The following is a 17016-nucleotide window of genomic DNA, read 5'->3' on the forward strand; positions in this document are numbered from 1 at the left end:
CCTGCATTCCAAAATTGCTAATTTTCCACAAGAATACATTTTTTCACTAAATTTTTTACTTTGCATTTCTAAAACAGGCAATGTAATCCCATCTCTTGCATGAACTCCATGAATTCTATTAATAAAATGTTAAACTAAACCATGTAACTATGCAAAAGGTTTATTAAATACCAGAGAAATCTGAATAGCTGTAATGCTACATGCAATTTATAGATGGTAGCAAAGAGCAAATTAGACCATTTCAACGACATATGACAGCAGACAAAAACAAAAGGACAGTGGCATTACCAGCTGCACATAGAGAGACATCATTACAGAGCACAGGTGTGATGGGCTTTCCTCCATGGCACAGCTCTGAGAACCACCACCTTCCCCCTCCCCAAAATCTGTATTTAGTTCTGGCCTCGCTGCCCAAAGTGAGCAGACTTGAGGGAGGGAGTTAATGGAAAAAGCAACAGTAGGAATCCATGTCTCTGTTGGAAATTAGGACAACTTGACTTGAACAAAAGTGCAAGATCCTCCTCCAGAAAGTGCCCCTGTAGGTGATGACCCCCAGAGAAAGCAGAGGGGTGCTCCCCTGCACTACCTGGGCTTGTGCAAAGCATTTGACACTGCTCCCCACAGGAGCCTTGTCCAAAATCAGAGATGTGGATTTGGGTGGGAACTACTTGGTGCACAGGCACCAGGAGGGTTTCAGCAGCTGCTCCTACATGGCAATGCCATCAGCACATGGATTCCAGACCAAAGATTACTTATGGGTAGTTTAGAGCTAATTGAGAACATGCTAATGTAAGCATGAATTTTTAAAACAAGTTAGTGTATTTTCAGTGTAAATGGAAGACAGGCTCGTAAAATTCACAAGTCGATCAATTTTCTGGTTCATTTGCTACAGTAAAAATATGAACCTTGAGGAGAATCCTGGGAGAGAATAAGAGCTTTTCTGTATGCTACTGCCACAGAAAGCCTGGGAAGACAGCATTACAATTTCCTTTGAAATAAAGAGCTGAAAAACACTGTATTTATGACAGTGTATCAAAATCCATCTCCCTAAACTATTCCCTCCCAGCACCACAAAACCCCTTAACAGCAGAGCTTTTAAGAGCACCAGAGATTGCAGAGATGCTGTAATGGCACATGGCAAACTTTACTGCACTGGCAAACTTTACTTTTCTTCTTCAGCCAGCTCAGAGCATTTGGTCAGTGTGACAATGGAAAGAAAATAACTTCTCAGTATTTTCCCACTGTTCTGGGGTTCCAAGTCATCATTCCCCTTAGAAAAATTAACACCCTGTAATGTCAAAAATGACAAATTGGGGTACTCTACATGAATCTGAATTTCTCGCTCCTGGCATCAGTCCTGAGATCAGAGTGAGACCATAAACCAGCAAAGCTGCAAACTATAAGCCATCCAGAAAAGAAACAGGATTTGTTACTCAAATGCCAAATTATTTTCTAAATGATGTCTTTTTAATGGCAATCCTGATGCCTACAGGAATTTTTGGCACGGGCAGAGTCATATGAATCTGTTCTCAGCACACATCTGTCTGGCACTGGGCACCAAGTTTCACCACTGGCTCTTCTGCAAGGACAAGTGCTGTATACATAAAAGCATCTTTTTTTCTATCCTCTGCCAAATTACAGTGTGCAGCCACAGGACATAACACATCATGGAACTTGGATGGAGAAACACTCCCAAACAAGGGACTGTGCATGGAAAACCTGGAAACAGGCAACAGCCCAAGGCATCAGGCTGCTTCTGGTGGCAGGTCAGCCACTCCATAAATCTACACCCAAGGAGAGAAGCAGGCAGTCCCACTCAAACATGAAAATGCCATTTCTGTGTCCAGGGCACTCACCAGCTCTTTGTCCTGAAGTTCTGTTTCCAGCTCCTGGAGACGTCTACTCAACTGTGCATTTCTTTCCTTCTCTTTGTTTACTTCATTGCACTGTTCCTCCAGTTCTTCAATCTTTAAGAAATGTCAGACATTGGGTGAAATTTTTCAAATTTCTGAAAATCTGGGGCAGGACACAGCTGATGAAATGGACATGGGATCTGTTTCCTAAAACACAGCATTTGATTCACTGCAACCAAATTATCACTTCTTTCCTTCAAAAGAGTCAATTTACACATCCACTAGGAAACCTTGGGTCTGTATTTATTCTCTCTTACAGTCTCTCTTGTGACTCAGGAATGCACAAAACACTGGGCTGCTAAAATGAGTGGAACTGGGGATAAAATCTGCACTTTGCTCCTCTGAAGCCAACACAAGGCTACAAGGAATGGTTTTCTTAACACACTAGGATAAGAAATCTCTTGGGGGTTGCTTATTATTCTAGCTGGTGTATGAGGGACACAACATCAAAACTTTGGGGGGAGAAGCAGTTCAGAGCAACATCTGCAGCTTTGTTCTGTCGCCCAGGGATGTGCTTTGCTCTCTCCACAGCTCCTGCTGCCAGCTCTGGACTCAGCTCCCAGGAGATGCACTTCCCACAGGCCAATGGACCAGCTCATTAAAGTATGTACTTTAATTCTCAGCTCCATGTTGCTTTGGGATTATAACTTCCCTCATTTGAAGGTAGAGCAATATGCAAAAAACTCTGACCCAATTAATAAAGGAGAAGGAACTTCCCAGGGCACTGCAGTGGTGCAATGCGAGCACTGAGCAAGGAACCTACTTGGGGAAAAACCTCAGAAAACCTCCCTGCACAGAGAAATTCAGCACATTGTACAGACAGCACTGCTGCACAGCCTGGTCACCAGCATGGGGACTTGGCAGAGGCAGTAAGAGCAGCGGTGCTTTAATAATCTCCTCTTTTCTAGTACAGCTGCTGGGATGTGGCATGTGTTGATGAGAACAAGTTTTCCCTGCCACAGTACAGAAAGGGAAATAACTACCCTGCAAATGATGATATTTTCCCATAACACACTGTTCCAGTCCCTCACTTCTCCCCTATCAACAACAGACTGGATATAGGAACCCAAATCATATAACAACTAATATTAATTTGTTAATGTAATAGCAGTTAATACAGCTCTGGTTTGATCTCTGCATTATCACTGAGCACCCATAAAACACCAGTCAATAAACAGTGAATACTGGCCTCAGAAAAAAGGGTGCTGTTCCACAAGGACTTTCAGTGCCAACAAACAACCCAAACTCCCTCCAACACCAAAATACTACTTGCAGCCTACTAACACACAAAAAGACATGAAATTCCTTCCCTCTTCAAAAGCAAGTACTAAACAAAAAAAATATCCTCACCAGACAGATACAATCTGATCTCAACTTCAAATGCCCCAGTGATCCATCTAAACAGCAAGAAAAGGATCCAGCTTTTCCAAAAGCATTTAGGATGAATAGGGTGAAAATATCTCTGTAAAAGCAGCACTCATGGAAACCAGGATCTCCCACACCCAGGATCCCCTGAGCCCATAGGGGCTGCTGCAGATAGCACAGTATTATCTGAGATGGCACTAATGACTACTCTAAATCTTCACAGATTTCTGAGTTGTTCTCTGCTGTAGCCATTGCTAACCCTCCATCTTACACAACTGAGAGATGTGCTCAGTAATGAAGGGGAAAGGTTTTTGATGATGCCTGTTGGCAAGTTTCTGCATGTGCCAGGTGTTAGTGCTGGAGGTCCCAGCTCACAGCCCACAGTGCTGAGGAAACAACTCACATCCTCATTGCCCTGCACACTGCTGGGATTTGCTTCTAATCCTGACTGGTTCCCAGGCTGGGTTCCTGGCTATAACCTCACATTCTGCTCAGCCTGGCAGCCAGGCCACAACTTTGCCTTCTGCTCATCCATATCTGGCAGTGTTTGAGTGAGCTTTGACAGGGATATGCAATAACAGTCCCACTTTTAGAGCCTTGCTGACACCAAGTCTCCCAAATCCTGACTCAGGGACCTTCAGGTAATGCAGCAGCTCCTCTGCTCCCTCCTGCCTGCTGTGTGCAGAGGGCAGCAGTTGCCTGAGCCCCCCATCCATCCCCTTTCACAGACCAGCTCCACCTGCCAGCACAAACAGCCAGAAGCTGCAGAGACCCCAGAGCAGAGCCCTGGTGGCAGCAGCTGGCTGGAGGGGCAGCTCCCCTGTGGGTCTGTTCTCTACCTTGCCCCTCAGCTGGTCATTCTCCTCCTTGCAGGCTGAGAACTGCTTCTTCCAGTGCTCGATGCTGGCCGCCGACTCCTGCAGGGCCGTGGAGAGCCGCGCGTTGCTCTCCCGCAGCGACTGCAGCTCCGTCTCCCACTTCTTCACGTTGGATGAACTGAGGAAAACAGGACACCATGAGCTGGTTTCACCTTGTGTCCCTGTGAGCTGCTGTTCTCTACCTGCCTGCAAACTCCCCCACGGCGGTGAGTTCACCATTAATTTGTTGCAAGAGGAGGAAGAGCACTCAGATGTGTGGAATTGCCCTTAGCCATGACATTCCTATGGAGAGCAAAAGCCTTCATTTGACTGCCTCTGTCAAAACAAAGGGATCCACCAGCCCCAGCAGCAGTGCCTGTGTCTGGAACTCAAGCCCTGCTGCCAGAGCAGGCTGCAGGGTCCAGCTGCCCACCTGCACACAGGGGTCTCACCCTGGCAGGTCCCTGGCACCCCCTGAGCTGTGTGGCTGCAGCACCTGGGGCTGGGCACCTGCAGCCCTGCAGCACAGCCACTCTGCACATCTGCAGATGGCACAGCAACCCCAAATGGAACATTTCAGGGGCTTGACATGATCTATATTTGAATTTATTTTAATGCTGAGTCTTAACTATAAAAGTGTTACATAATGCTGCAGAATTAAACTACTCATTCCCCAAAGCTTTGAGCTGCAGCACAGAGCACAAGATTAGAGGGTGAACAGGAGGAAGGCTTTGAAACTCCCTGTGTGCTACTTGCTGCCTGCCTGTGGAGGTGTCTTCAGCAAGAGGAATGAGCTCACATTACTGTTTGAAGCAGGTTAAGCTACTGAAATGTCAATAAAGAGAGAAGTAGTACTTCAAAGATAATACATGCAACCTTGAATTGCTCACTGGATAATGCTGCTTACAGTGATGCTTTGTTTTTTAAATACTTTTTTAAGAGTAGCTTGATCTTGTTAGATTTTCCTTCCATTCACAGATACACATTCACATGCAAGAGGCAGACAAGGCAAGATCCCAATAGAGATTTACTCTATTTTAATGTTGTAACTTTGCATATTGCAGCGCCTGTATTTTCACTACAGCTGCAAATTACTCTTCTCAGCATTTCCAAATTATTTATCAAAGCAAATAGCAAAAAATGTGATTTCAAGGGGCTCTGTCCACAATTTAGAAATATCCCCTAAGATTTCCAAGCACTCTGATGAAATTATACTTCTCACTTCAACTTTTTATGGTTGAGTACATTCCCTTTCATAATTTTAAATATCCATATCTATTTTCATCAAAGTAAGTGCAGCAAACTCAAAGACAGATTGGCTTCACATGTTATCAGCAGCAATTGCTCCCCTATGGCTTTAATGTTATTTCTGTAGTTCTAAAACTTCCTGAAAGAAGATGGCTATAAGAGTTGGCATCAGCAGAATAAAAGAGGGCTTATTTCTTCACAAACTACATCAGGAATAAATGAAATGGGAAATATTTCTCAACTAGATACCAGGAGATACTTGCTAAAATCTGTCCATTTATCCGTTCTGCAGCACCATTTCAAATTAATTACAATCTGAATAATTTCTGTTAATATCATTATCCATCAAATAATTACAGCACACAATTTTTCCAATGCAATATGGGTTCTACAGGAACTTCACCTTTGGGCTAGAGCAAATTTTAATTTATCATTCTCAGATTTGAGATGTGCCTCGGCAGGGCCGCCGTGCGATGCCTTCTCGTCGTCGGTGCCGTTCACGCTTGAAGCTCGGGTGGAGGAGGGTGTTTCCCGTCCAGACTCCTGCAGCACAACACACAAACCAACACTGGGTGTCTCCTGCACCTCCTGCAAGACCACAACACCAATCTCTTTGTAATCTTGATCCCACACCACTTGGCTGAGACCTCGGCTCTCCTGGCAGAACAGTGGTAACACACACATACCCTTTTCATCTTGGCTGCAAAGCTGGTCTGTTTAAAAAGAATGAAAAAATTACAGTGATACACAAATGGAAGTTTAAAGAGTTCAAAACTTTAAAAAAGTTTTTTTTTCCTTGATAAGGCTTGTGTTTTTCAAAAGCTGTTTGGTTTTTTTAAGATAATGAAACAACACAACACACAAAGTACAAACAAACAAACAAAAATAGTACTGCTCCTACAAAGACATACTGTTGACACACTGCTTGGTGCTGACCACCAACAGAGAACAAATAAAGAGAACTACAAAGACCATGACCAAAGGCTTTACAAAATGAGTGTCCACAGTCAGCCACTCAGATTGATATTTGTGGGCCCCACAAATGGGGGTGGTTGCAGCACTAAAACCATTCAGCAGCTTTTTCTGATCATTCTTCTGAATTCCTCTCTGATAAAAATCTGTCTAACTTTCCTCTAGACACTAGCCCAGGCCAGGAACACCTGCTGAGCAGGGCTCACTCTCACCTAAAGCAATGCACATGAAAATACAGCCAGCCCTGCAGAGAGCCTGGGACCACACTCAAATTCTCCAGTTTGTAGGAACCCAGACCTCGCTGGGCACTGGTGGCACCAGGATGCTGCCAGCAGAGGGTTCTGTGCAGATTTACAACACAGGCTTCTTCCAACACCCCTAAAACCCTCCTGTTCCCACAGCACAGCTGCCCAGGGAACACTGGACACAAAGCCAGGCAAAGCAAATGCCACAGCAGTGGGTGGGACAGATGACAAGGAAGGATACTGATGGATCTCATTTACTGTCTGCTGAAGCACTACACTGTCTACTTCCCAGTGACTCAAACTCTGTTAAACAGTACAAATCAAAGGATGTATAGCTTTGCCTGTTATTAAAAAAGTTGTAACAGCTCAAGGACTGCTGAAAAAATTAGATTTAAATGAAAGTAAAGAGCGTGGACGGATAAAATATATTCCTGTGACAATGCTAATGTCCAGCAGCTGACAATTACCTTCAGCAATCTCCATTTTATATACTTGAAGCTAGCTGCCAGAAGCTGGCACAGTCCATTTGAAAATTTAACTTTAAATTATTTATCCTGTATATGTACAGGTATTAAAGCTAAATTACTAACCTGTGAATGATTGCTTGAGGTTTCAATTTTCTCTTGAGATCTGTCTCTTGCAAGTTTGGCAGCTTCTTTTACTTCTTGGAACTTCTCTGCAAACTACAAAAAGCATGAAAGATATTTATCAACATGATTTATCATCTATTAAGCCATTAAGATTGCTATCTTCATATGGTATAGATGTCCAAAAGTGAACAACTAATTTTATTAATTTAGAATTTTTGGCAAGAGAAAACATTTTAATTCTTTGGAAGGATGGTTCTTCCAAGAGAAGCGTGGGTGTTTGTAAAAGAGGAGCATCTCTATAACTCTGGCCAAGCACAGTAAAAGCCCATGGAGGAAAAGGAATTGTTGGTGTCTCCTGGTTTGATTTGGTTCTATTTATTTCCTCCCCCTTGTCTGTTTCCCTTGGTGTTGACAGTGTATTAAAGACAAAAGTATTAGAGACATATGTTTAGATAAAAATAGTATCAATGCCTTCTATTCCTAAGAGCAAGGGAATTCAATTAAAGAATGCAAATAAGTTCATCTGCAGGAGGTAAGCAAGGGATTATCAAGACATGGGAAAAAGGAGAAGAAGGTAGATCTCAATGTATGATGGAGTTGTACAAAACCAGAGCTTTTCTGCTCTAATTTTCTTATTACTTTCAACAATAAAGGTAGAAGACTTCAGATAAAAGCTTGAATGCCTCCTTTAAGAGGGATATATCAAACTGGGAGAGGTGAGGGAAAGGAAAGATAAAGATGGAAGGTAACAATCCCAACATCTGTGAGTTGCTGTAGGATATCTGCTCCAAAGCCAGCCTGGCATTTTTTAAATACAACTATTATCACAGCTAGTCAGGGTTGCAGGGCTTCAGACACTTTAAACACTGTTTAAAATATTAAGAGGATTTCAAAGATGGAAAAAAAGGTATAATGCATAATTTGTTTTAAAAATTATGATGTATCCACTATAAAAATTGGTAATTTTATCTTTCAGCTAACACTGCTTGGTCTTGCTTGCCTGTATGTTGAGAAATTTGAAATGCTAGAAAGGCAAGACATTTTAGAAGTAAAAATATAAACAGATGTACTTATTGCACAGTTTGTGACAAAAGGATTGCCATTATACCCTTGGATAATATGGAAAAACTGTAAATAAAAGCATGAAAAAACCATCCAAATTTACAGTTGAAGAATAGAAAGAAAAATTATCCACTTAGCAATCTTGCCTTCTAACTTTGGATTTACAGCAGGTATTTAGCATGCTCTCTCAGTACAATTTGCACTGTAGAGACTGATTAAACAAATCTTCTCCATTTGGTCTAAAAGAAATCTGGATTTACACGTGTAACACACACAAATGGCAATTTCCAACACCCACACACACACACACCATGGTTACAGCCCAGGTTCTGGCAGGTGAGTGATGCTGTGGGAGCACTCTGTGTTGAGTGGCAGGGCTGGGGTGAGGATGGAGCTGTGGATCAGCTCTCCTGCCCCAGAGCTGGCTCTGCACATGCAGGGCTGGGGTGAGGATGAGGATGGAGCTGTGGATCAGCTCTCCTGCCCCAGAGCTGGCACTGCACATGCAGGGCTGGGGTGAGGATGGAGCTGTGGATCAGCTCTCCTGCCCCAGAGCTGGCTCTGCACATGCAGGGCTGGGGTGAGGATGAGGATGGAGCTGTGGATCAGCTCTCCTGCCCCAGAGCTGGCTCTGCACATGCAGGGCTGGGGTGAGGATGAGGATGGAGCTGTGGATCAGCTCTCCTGCCCCAGAGCTGGCTCTGCACATGCAAGGAGCCTGCCCTGGGATGGCAGCACTTCCAGCTGATGGCACTGCAGTCACCACACGCACAAATGCCTTGATTGCCTCTCCAGCACTCCACAGATCGTTAGGAACAACCACATTACATTCGTGCCTTTAGTGATTTAACTCTAACTTTACACAGAGCATCTCTCCTGCTGTGACAGAGCAGCTATAACCAGCTGATTATTTCTAAAATATTGTATCAACAGTAAGTTCTACATTTGTGTTTGTTGTGGATAGTGTAAGGCTGTTTTGAGTCTGTCTTTTATAATAAATCTTTCTCTTTTATGATAAATCTCTTCATCTTATGTATGAAAAATTTATGAGGGTTCTTCATGGACGATACGAAATATGAACAGACAAAAAGAATTGGAAGTGATCTATCAAATTTTATTTTTGCAGCTATCTTCCTAAAGCACACAGGAGACTGCTGTGAAAAATTATGAGCTGGGAAGAAAAGGACATTTTCCCACATTTCCATAATGAAAAATTGCATATGATTGAGCAATGCTACTAGCCCAATAATGACCTCATTGCATAAACCATATCAGTCATGTCTCTAGTTCACAACACTTGTATTAAACACATTTGCATTTAGAAAGTGATTGCTGCTCTGAGAGGGGCAGTGCCAGCCCCAGCTCTGCAGCATCCCTTGCACAGGAGCAGAGCAGGAGGTTCTGCAGCCAGCCACAGCTCGAGGCTGTCCAACAGTGTGGCACAGCCACAGGGCCAAAGCACCAGGAGAAATCACATTTCCCTCTAGTAACCAACTGCTTCTGCCCAAACACAAATAATTGACAATCATTACCACAAAATCATGCCCCATCTCCAAGGTCTAAGTTGACTTTGAGCCATCAAACCATTACATTCTTAATGAATGTCAAATTCCTAATAAAAAGTGTGCTCAGTAAATGAAAACTTGGTAAGTGTGGTCTCAAGGGGCAATGAAAATCTAAATACCCAAAACGAACTACAAGAATTCATCACGTTTCTTCTCCTTAGGTCCATGCTTACCCTCTGGCAAAGTTCCCAAAATCAGCAAGAAAACCCCACAAAAACGGGAGTTGGAGAGTTGCCAACCAAATCCCACCCCAATAATCCATCATGGATTATAAAATGTGCCTTCCCATGTCCCAGGACTGTGACTAAGCTGCATCATGGAGAAGATTTGCTGCTGCCAACACTTGTGCAGCCCTTTGGCCAGGCAGCTGCAGCCACCAGCACTGCTTGATTAGGAGTCTTGGCCAGTGAAATTTAATGGGGACTCAAGGGTGCCACTGTGCATTGCACAAATTATTGAAAGGCTGTTCAAATCCACAGTCAGTTTGCCACCAGGAGAAATATATATATACATATATATATGTATATATATATATATATTCAAATAGAGCTCCTTAGCATTTTATACATTAAAAAGCATGATTTTGTACGCATAAATTTTAAGCTCCTGGTCTGGCATTATGTTTTACGTCTCCTACTGACAAATTGTGCCAGTATCAGATGAAACAGCTGCTCCCACCCAAAGCAGGCTCATAAATATTTCATCTCCCCCTGGGACTGCAGAAGGCTGGGTGATGTGACAGCCCCGCGGGAGCAGCGCTGTGCCATGACCCTCAGCACACTCCTGCTTTTCCTGTGGCTCTCCTGGGATCAGCACAGAGCAGAGGGGCTCCCAACAAGACTATTTACCCCAGAAAGGTCCCAGTGAGTTGCTGTGTCCCAGCCAGGGCATGCCCAGCTCTGATCCCAGCTGCACCAGGGCTGTGCTGAGACAGGGGCAGCCTCTGCCCTGCAATGCAGTGACTGGCACACAGAATGTGCAGAGAAATAAAGTCCAGGGCTTCCCAGGGGCCAGAGGCAGCTGCTTTATGATGTGCAAAGTCTGGCTTTACTGGGTTTCTCACCCGTGTAAATCTTTGTCCCTGTGCCCTTGGATACCTGCAGCTCCTCACACACAGCACCCTGAAGGAGAGCAGAAATCTTCCTTAACCCCTTGGTGTGCAAAATTCAGCCCTTGGTGAGCAAAATTCAGCTCTGCCTGCAGCACCAGCCCAGCCTGCTCACCCCACACATGCTGTCACTTTCTGTGATTCCTGCCTCAGCCTGGATGAAACAACATTTGAATGATGCCTTGAGATCCCTCTGAGCACAGGGTGGGGAAAGGAGGGTCAGCAGCTCCTGCAGAAGGGGAACAGGACCCTGAGTAGGACACCAGCCCTAAGCCCTGGGAGTCTCCCAATCAATGGGAATGGTAATTAGGTTACTGGGTCACAGAATGCAGTTTTCATTAATGGCTCATGTTTAATTTGAACTGCTTTTCCCTACAGGTATGGATTAATGCTTGAAGTATCTCAAGAGAAGCAAAGCATTAGACTGAGGCAATATCTTTTATTAGGCCAAGCAATATACTTTAAAATGCAGGCATTTTTAGGCATGCTAACCTCTTCTCCTGCCTCATTATTTTCTGCTGCTTTCAACGGACATTTTTCAGCTTTATTTATTTATATTTATTTTAAGCCAGGGCTATTGATCTCTGGTTTAGGGAGGTTTTAGTGTGCCCTTCCAATTCCTGACTAAGCACTTCAATTATTTCCTGTAAAATAGGCAAGCTTTAATTTATATCTTTTATAAGAGTATAATGATATTAATATAAAATGAAACTTGATTTTACTATTCCCAGTACACTTATATAGCTGTAATCTCACTCTCAACTCTGATCTTTCTTACTAGTGGCTCAATAATTAAACTGAGAAGCACAGACAATAAAGAAGTATCTTTTTCCCATTGCTTTACATGGTGATAATAAAACAGGTTTTCCTATATTTTTCAGCTAGATAACTGTCAGAGTTTGGGGCTTTTTCTTTTTTAAAAAATCATCTCAAGCTATTTTTATAAGTGTCCTCCTTGAACTCCCTCTCAATATTCTGACCAGAAAAAGACTTTCTGCTGATTTGGAAAGCCTTTCATGCAGGTAGAAGGTTGCATTTTGGGCAGTGGGCTCTTCAGCAGATCATGCAGTGCACAAAAATATACAAAATGACCTGGGAAGAAACAGAGCTGGGGTGGTGCCCCTGTGCCCACATGAACAAACCAGGTTATTCACACTGGCTCTAGGCTGGCCACATGAACACTGATGAGCTGATACCAGCAGAGCATTTCTTCTATGTGTTTGACAAGGTCTGCAGAACATGCTAAAATTTCTCTGATCGGGGTGCAAAGTCCTCCAAATGTACCTCCTGCCTTACTAGAGTGAGCCCAGTGCCTTATTTCATTATTTACCTCTCTGCTCCTGAGCCAGACCCAGCAGCACCTGCTCCACGTGGCACAAGGTGCAAGTTCAGCCCCAGTGTGCCACTGAGGCACTCGTGTCATGTTACAGAGGTGTAACTGCAGTAATCCAGGATTAAACACTGCTATCCAGAGGTGCTAATTATCCCATGCAGTGTCCAAAGGTTTGCATTATATCATTATTATATATGTTTATCTGTTACTCAAAAAAAAAATTATTCCCTAGGTCCATTTTAATGCTTCTCTACTCCCAAGTGACATGTGAAGAAAATGCATGGGTGAAATGAGCAGTCCTGTACACCTGAGTAACCATCATAAAACATATCCATCTCCAGCAACTCATTTTTAAACCAGCTTTGCACATCATGCTTTTATCATCCCTGAATAACAGATTAATGCCATGGGCTTTTTATGGGGATCACAAGTCCAAAAATAATTTAACATATGAAAATTAAAATAACTTTTAAGAAACACTTGCAAAAATGCAATTCTTATTAAGAAATTAAGAAAAAAGCAAAAACTTATTAAGGCAGCCTTACTAAAATAAATTCCTATAACGACTCCCTTGATAGGGAAGCCCTTCTAGTGCAGTGCTCTGCCTTTGCTGCTTTAGACACCACAAGAAACACCTTCTTCTCCTGATCCTTTTCTTATTAAAGCACAGGAGAGCACAGCAGCCTGAGAGGCTGTGGCATGCCCAAGGACACCCTCTGAGGTCACTCATGAAGCCCAGAGCCAAGCAGCCAATGCCTCAGGAGTCAAGTATGTGTGAGATAAGTGGGGCTTTTTACCACATGAACAAACAATCATCTCAGCTGCTTGATAAGCACTTGTCAAGACCACCACTCCAGTGACACAGGAGTATTTTCAGGTGCTGCTTATCCAGAACAAGAGGCTGCTCTAGCCTTTCCAAGCCTGCTAATGCACCCAGCTCCTAGTCCAGGGAAGTGTTTCATTAATACCAAACTCAGGATGAGGTGCTAATGCAGAGGCAGTTTTGTCAGCAAGCCTGACATCAGCTCTCCCTGGCTACTCATCCCCTGCAGCAGCACTCACTGCCACCCACAGGCAGTGGTAATTCCAGGGATGGCAATTCTGGTAATTCCAGGGATGGGAATTCCAGGGATGGCAATTCTGGTAATTCCAGGGGTGCCAATTCTGGTAATTCCAGGGATGGTAATTCTGGAATTCCAGGGATGGTAATTGTGGTATTCCAGGGACGGTAATTCTGGTAATTCCAGAGGTGGTAATTCTGGAATTCCAGGGATGGTAACTCTGGCAATTCCAGGGATGGTAATTCCAGGGATGGTAACTCTGGCAATTCCAGGGATGGCAATTCTGGAATTCCAGAGGTGGTAATTCTGGCAATTCCAGGGATGGTAATTCTGGTAATTCCAGGGATGGTAATTCTGGTATTATACCAGAAAAAAATACCATCCAGGGATGGTAATTCTGGAATTCCAGAGATGGGCGACCTGCAGTGCTGAGCAGGACCTGCAGTAACACACAGGTTGGAGATGTGCCAGGCTGCATTATCAAGATGCAAACAGCCTTTTCACCTGGCAGTGAGCCCTGTCACCTCTGGAGATGTGCCAGGCTGCATTTCCCATAAGCAAACACCCCTTTTCACCCTGCAGTGAGCCCTGTTACCTCTGGAGATGTGCCAGGCTGCATTTCCAAGATGCAAACACCCCTTTTCACCCTGCAGTGAGCCCTGTTACCTTTGTCAGCTGCTGCTCGGAGGGGAAGCCCAGCCCGAACACGGTGTTGGCTCTGCTGTCTGCCCACTGCCCAAACTTCTGTGATGTTTTGGTGAAGGTCATGTTGGGGGTGATGGTGCTGTTTATGATCACCTGGTCACAGAGAAAAAAAAAAAAAAATTAAAAATTAAAATGTGCAAGTCACATCGGAAATGCATATCCTAGCAACGGTATCATGCAAAGCAATTAGCAGTCTAAATTGGGAAATTGCTGTGTTCAGAAGATTTTTTTTTTCCCCCAAATAAAACAGTTGTTTTCTTGTCTTCATTCTTGCAGGAGTTCTGGTGCTTTGTCTTGTTTTTCAAAGTCCCATCAGAGCCCTGCAGTTAAACATGGCTGTGGGAACATCACTGAACTCAAAGCAGGGTCAGGAGGCACAGAACTACCCTGGCAGAAATGCAGATGCAAAATCCTTTTATTAGCACTAGGAAACCACACAGCCACTGCCCCAAGAGTTGTCTGCTTGAGGCCTCCAAGCAGTAACACCTGAATTCAGACCTGAAGGGCAGAGAGATATTTCTGCATTTTCCCATCTGTCCTCAGGGCTCCACAAGCAGCATGACATATCAGAAGTTTCAAATCAAAGACATATCAGAAGTTTCAAACAAAGCCAGACAATAAAAAGCAAGACAAGGAGAAGCTGATAGCTTAAGAAGCAGTTTAACTTGGGAGGGTGGTGAAGCACATCACCAGCAATGCATATGCAGTATCAAATTTGGGCCCTGGAACAAATATTTTTCATTTTTACACATGTTAACTAATGTCTGCTTCATCACCAGCAACCCTGAAAGCAACAGTGATTCTTGTAATTAAAGAAACAGCCAACAAGAGGAAGGCTGGTGGATGAAGCCTCTGAGGAACTTAGTGGAGCAAATATAAAATGTCATCTTGCTGAGAGGAATGAGGTATATGTCAGTTCATTATCAAAAATCTTAACTTTACTTTCAAGATACACCATTATATTAGTCTGGCGACTTCTTCCCCTGGAAATTAATTCATGTACAATGTTCTTTCTGCTAGCAGAACAAGAGCTTTCTTTAGTAATGCCTACCATCATTTCCAAAATGCAAATTATGCAGTAATTAAGCCCAATCTGTGGGACAGTTTAATTAACATGATCAGGAAGTATCCTGGCAACATCATTTACTGTGTATTCCAAGCAGTTTTTTCCTAGGCTATCATTTACATTTAGCAAAAAGTGTGAATTTTGAAAATAAATTTACCAGACGAAGATCCTTCCTTGCTTCCATCCCCTCCCTGACTTTGGACCACTGTGCTGACACTTTCATTTGCTTTTTTAAAAATTGCTCAACTTATTTCCTTCCTTCTGCATCATCACCTTCAAACAGACCTACGATTTTCTGCCATTCCCCACCACTGGAAATTTCCCCAGAAGGATCAAGACAGAGGAGAGCCAGGTGAGTGGCATCCCTGAAAATGTCCTTTGCAGGGGAAAAAACAGAGCACGGGCAGAGGTAGGAGCAAAGCTGCCCAGGTGTGTTCTCCTCCAGCTAAGTTGTGCCATAGGAACAGCCAACATAAAATCCAAGTGTCATTTCAGTGATGTAAATTAAAAGAAAATCGGAGATTTTATGTAGGGGTTTGACAGTGCAAAGGGACTGTGGTAATACAAGGATTGCATGGTACAGAGAGGCAAAAGAACAGGAGGAAAAGCTGCCACCAACCCCAAAATTCAGGGTGCTTTCCAGAAACTTTAAAGAAAGTATGTGTATGTATACATATAGCACATACTTAAAGTATGTGCTATATGTGTATTTCTGCTTTAAAAAAATCTTACATCAGACAGGTGAACCACTTGCAAATGTCTAACTTCTTAAGTTACAGAATTTATTTTAAAAAATAAAATCTTCCCAGAAATTTCAAGTCATAGAAAGTATTATTTCAGTCCTGATGTGCCTATAAACTTAGACATCTGGGGAAAAACAAAATAAAGTGACCAGTTTGACTGAAAGGAAAAAGTTTCTCTCACTGACAGCTGACCCTGAGTAGAACAAAATTCCTCCATGCCTCCTACAATAATCATTGAGAAAATACAAACATATTAAAGAAACACACTAAAGTTATCTTCTACAACACAGTTCAGTATTATGAGACATGATGAAAGGAATAATGAAGGCTGCAAACTTTAAACCAAGGAACACCTTATTGATCAATTAAATGCACTACATTAGCTGAGCACCTTAGAAATTAATTGTTTTCTATGGCCAGTGGAGAATCCAGGGAAAGGCTGTGGTGAGCACACACCTGAGAAATTGACAGTTCATCTGTTAAATTTATAATAAGCTGCTGTTAGTGAAACTGCCTGGAAGCTGTCTCTCCCTTTCCCCTCAAATCCTGCTCTGCCAGTCGGGCACTCCAGAAATGCTGCATTCCTACAGAGAAGTGAAAACCTAAGTAGAAGCTTAGGAGATTAAATCAGAGCTCATGTTTCTGTGAGTTCAGAGGAGATGGAGGCTGTGGGTACATGGGGTTTATTCACCTGCTCCTCCTGCCCATCCTCACCCCATCTGTACACTCACTATCTCAGATCTGGCCATCACTGCAGAGCACTGACACCCCACTGGCAAGGGAACAATTGTATCAATGGGAAAGGTCAAATAAACTGGGAAATTTTTCTTTTTCCTTTCTTTTTTTTTCTTTTTTTGTGAAAGTATGAGCCAGAATTTTCAAATTTCAAAAGAAGGAGAGAAGTAAAAGGGCACTATTTTGCTGCAGGCAGGATGAGCCACCAGGCTCCTTTCCATCCCTACCTGCAATCCAGCATGATAATTCTATAAGAAAAGGCCACTCATCAATTCAAATGAACCCTTATAGAATACTTTGTGCATTTGGTCCTCATTTGTATAATACACACACAATGAAATTCCAGCTGCACCATAAAATGGAATAAACTTGTGGACTTTCATCCAGGATAATGGATTCAGAAGACAAACTACTCTCTAATCAGATGCAATCAATCCCTGAAGTGGTT

General features: G+C 43.1%; 1 protein-coding gene across 4 annotated transcripts in view; it reads right to left on the bottom strand.

Moving 5' to 3' along the window:
- The window catches only part of HOMER2 (homer scaffold protein 2), a 54866-nt gene that overhangs the window by 3310 nt on the left and 34540 nt on the right, over positions 1-17016 (bottom strand). The window contains exons 3-8 of one of the 4 annotated variants that reach the window (XM_058811443.1): positions 13986-14117; positions 7191-7283; positions 6070-6096; positions 5787-5926; positions 4118-4274; positions 1857-1967 (exon numbers count right to left, since the gene is read on the bottom strand). In XM_058811443.1, the coding sequence (XP_058667426.1) occupies positions 1857-1967; positions 4118-4274; positions 5787-5926; positions 6070-6096; positions 7191-7283; positions 13986-14117 (660 nt within the window). Of the gene's footprint in view, positions 1-1856; positions 1968-4117; positions 4275-5786; positions 5972-6069; positions 6097-7190; positions 7284-13985; positions 14118-17016 lie in introns of all 4 variants that reach the window. The other 3 variants (XM_058811440.1, XM_058811444.1, XM_058811441.1) reach the window with 3 other exon arrangements.

The sequence above is a fragment of the Ammospiza caudacuta genome, chromosome 10 (assembly GCF_027887145.1).
Source record: "Ammospiza caudacuta isolate bAmmCau1 chromosome 10, bAmmCau1.pri, whole genome shotgun sequence".
In the NCBI taxonomy this organism is placed as follows: domain Eukaryota; kingdom Metazoa; phylum Chordata; class Aves; order Passeriformes; family Passerellidae; genus Ammospiza; species Ammospiza caudacuta.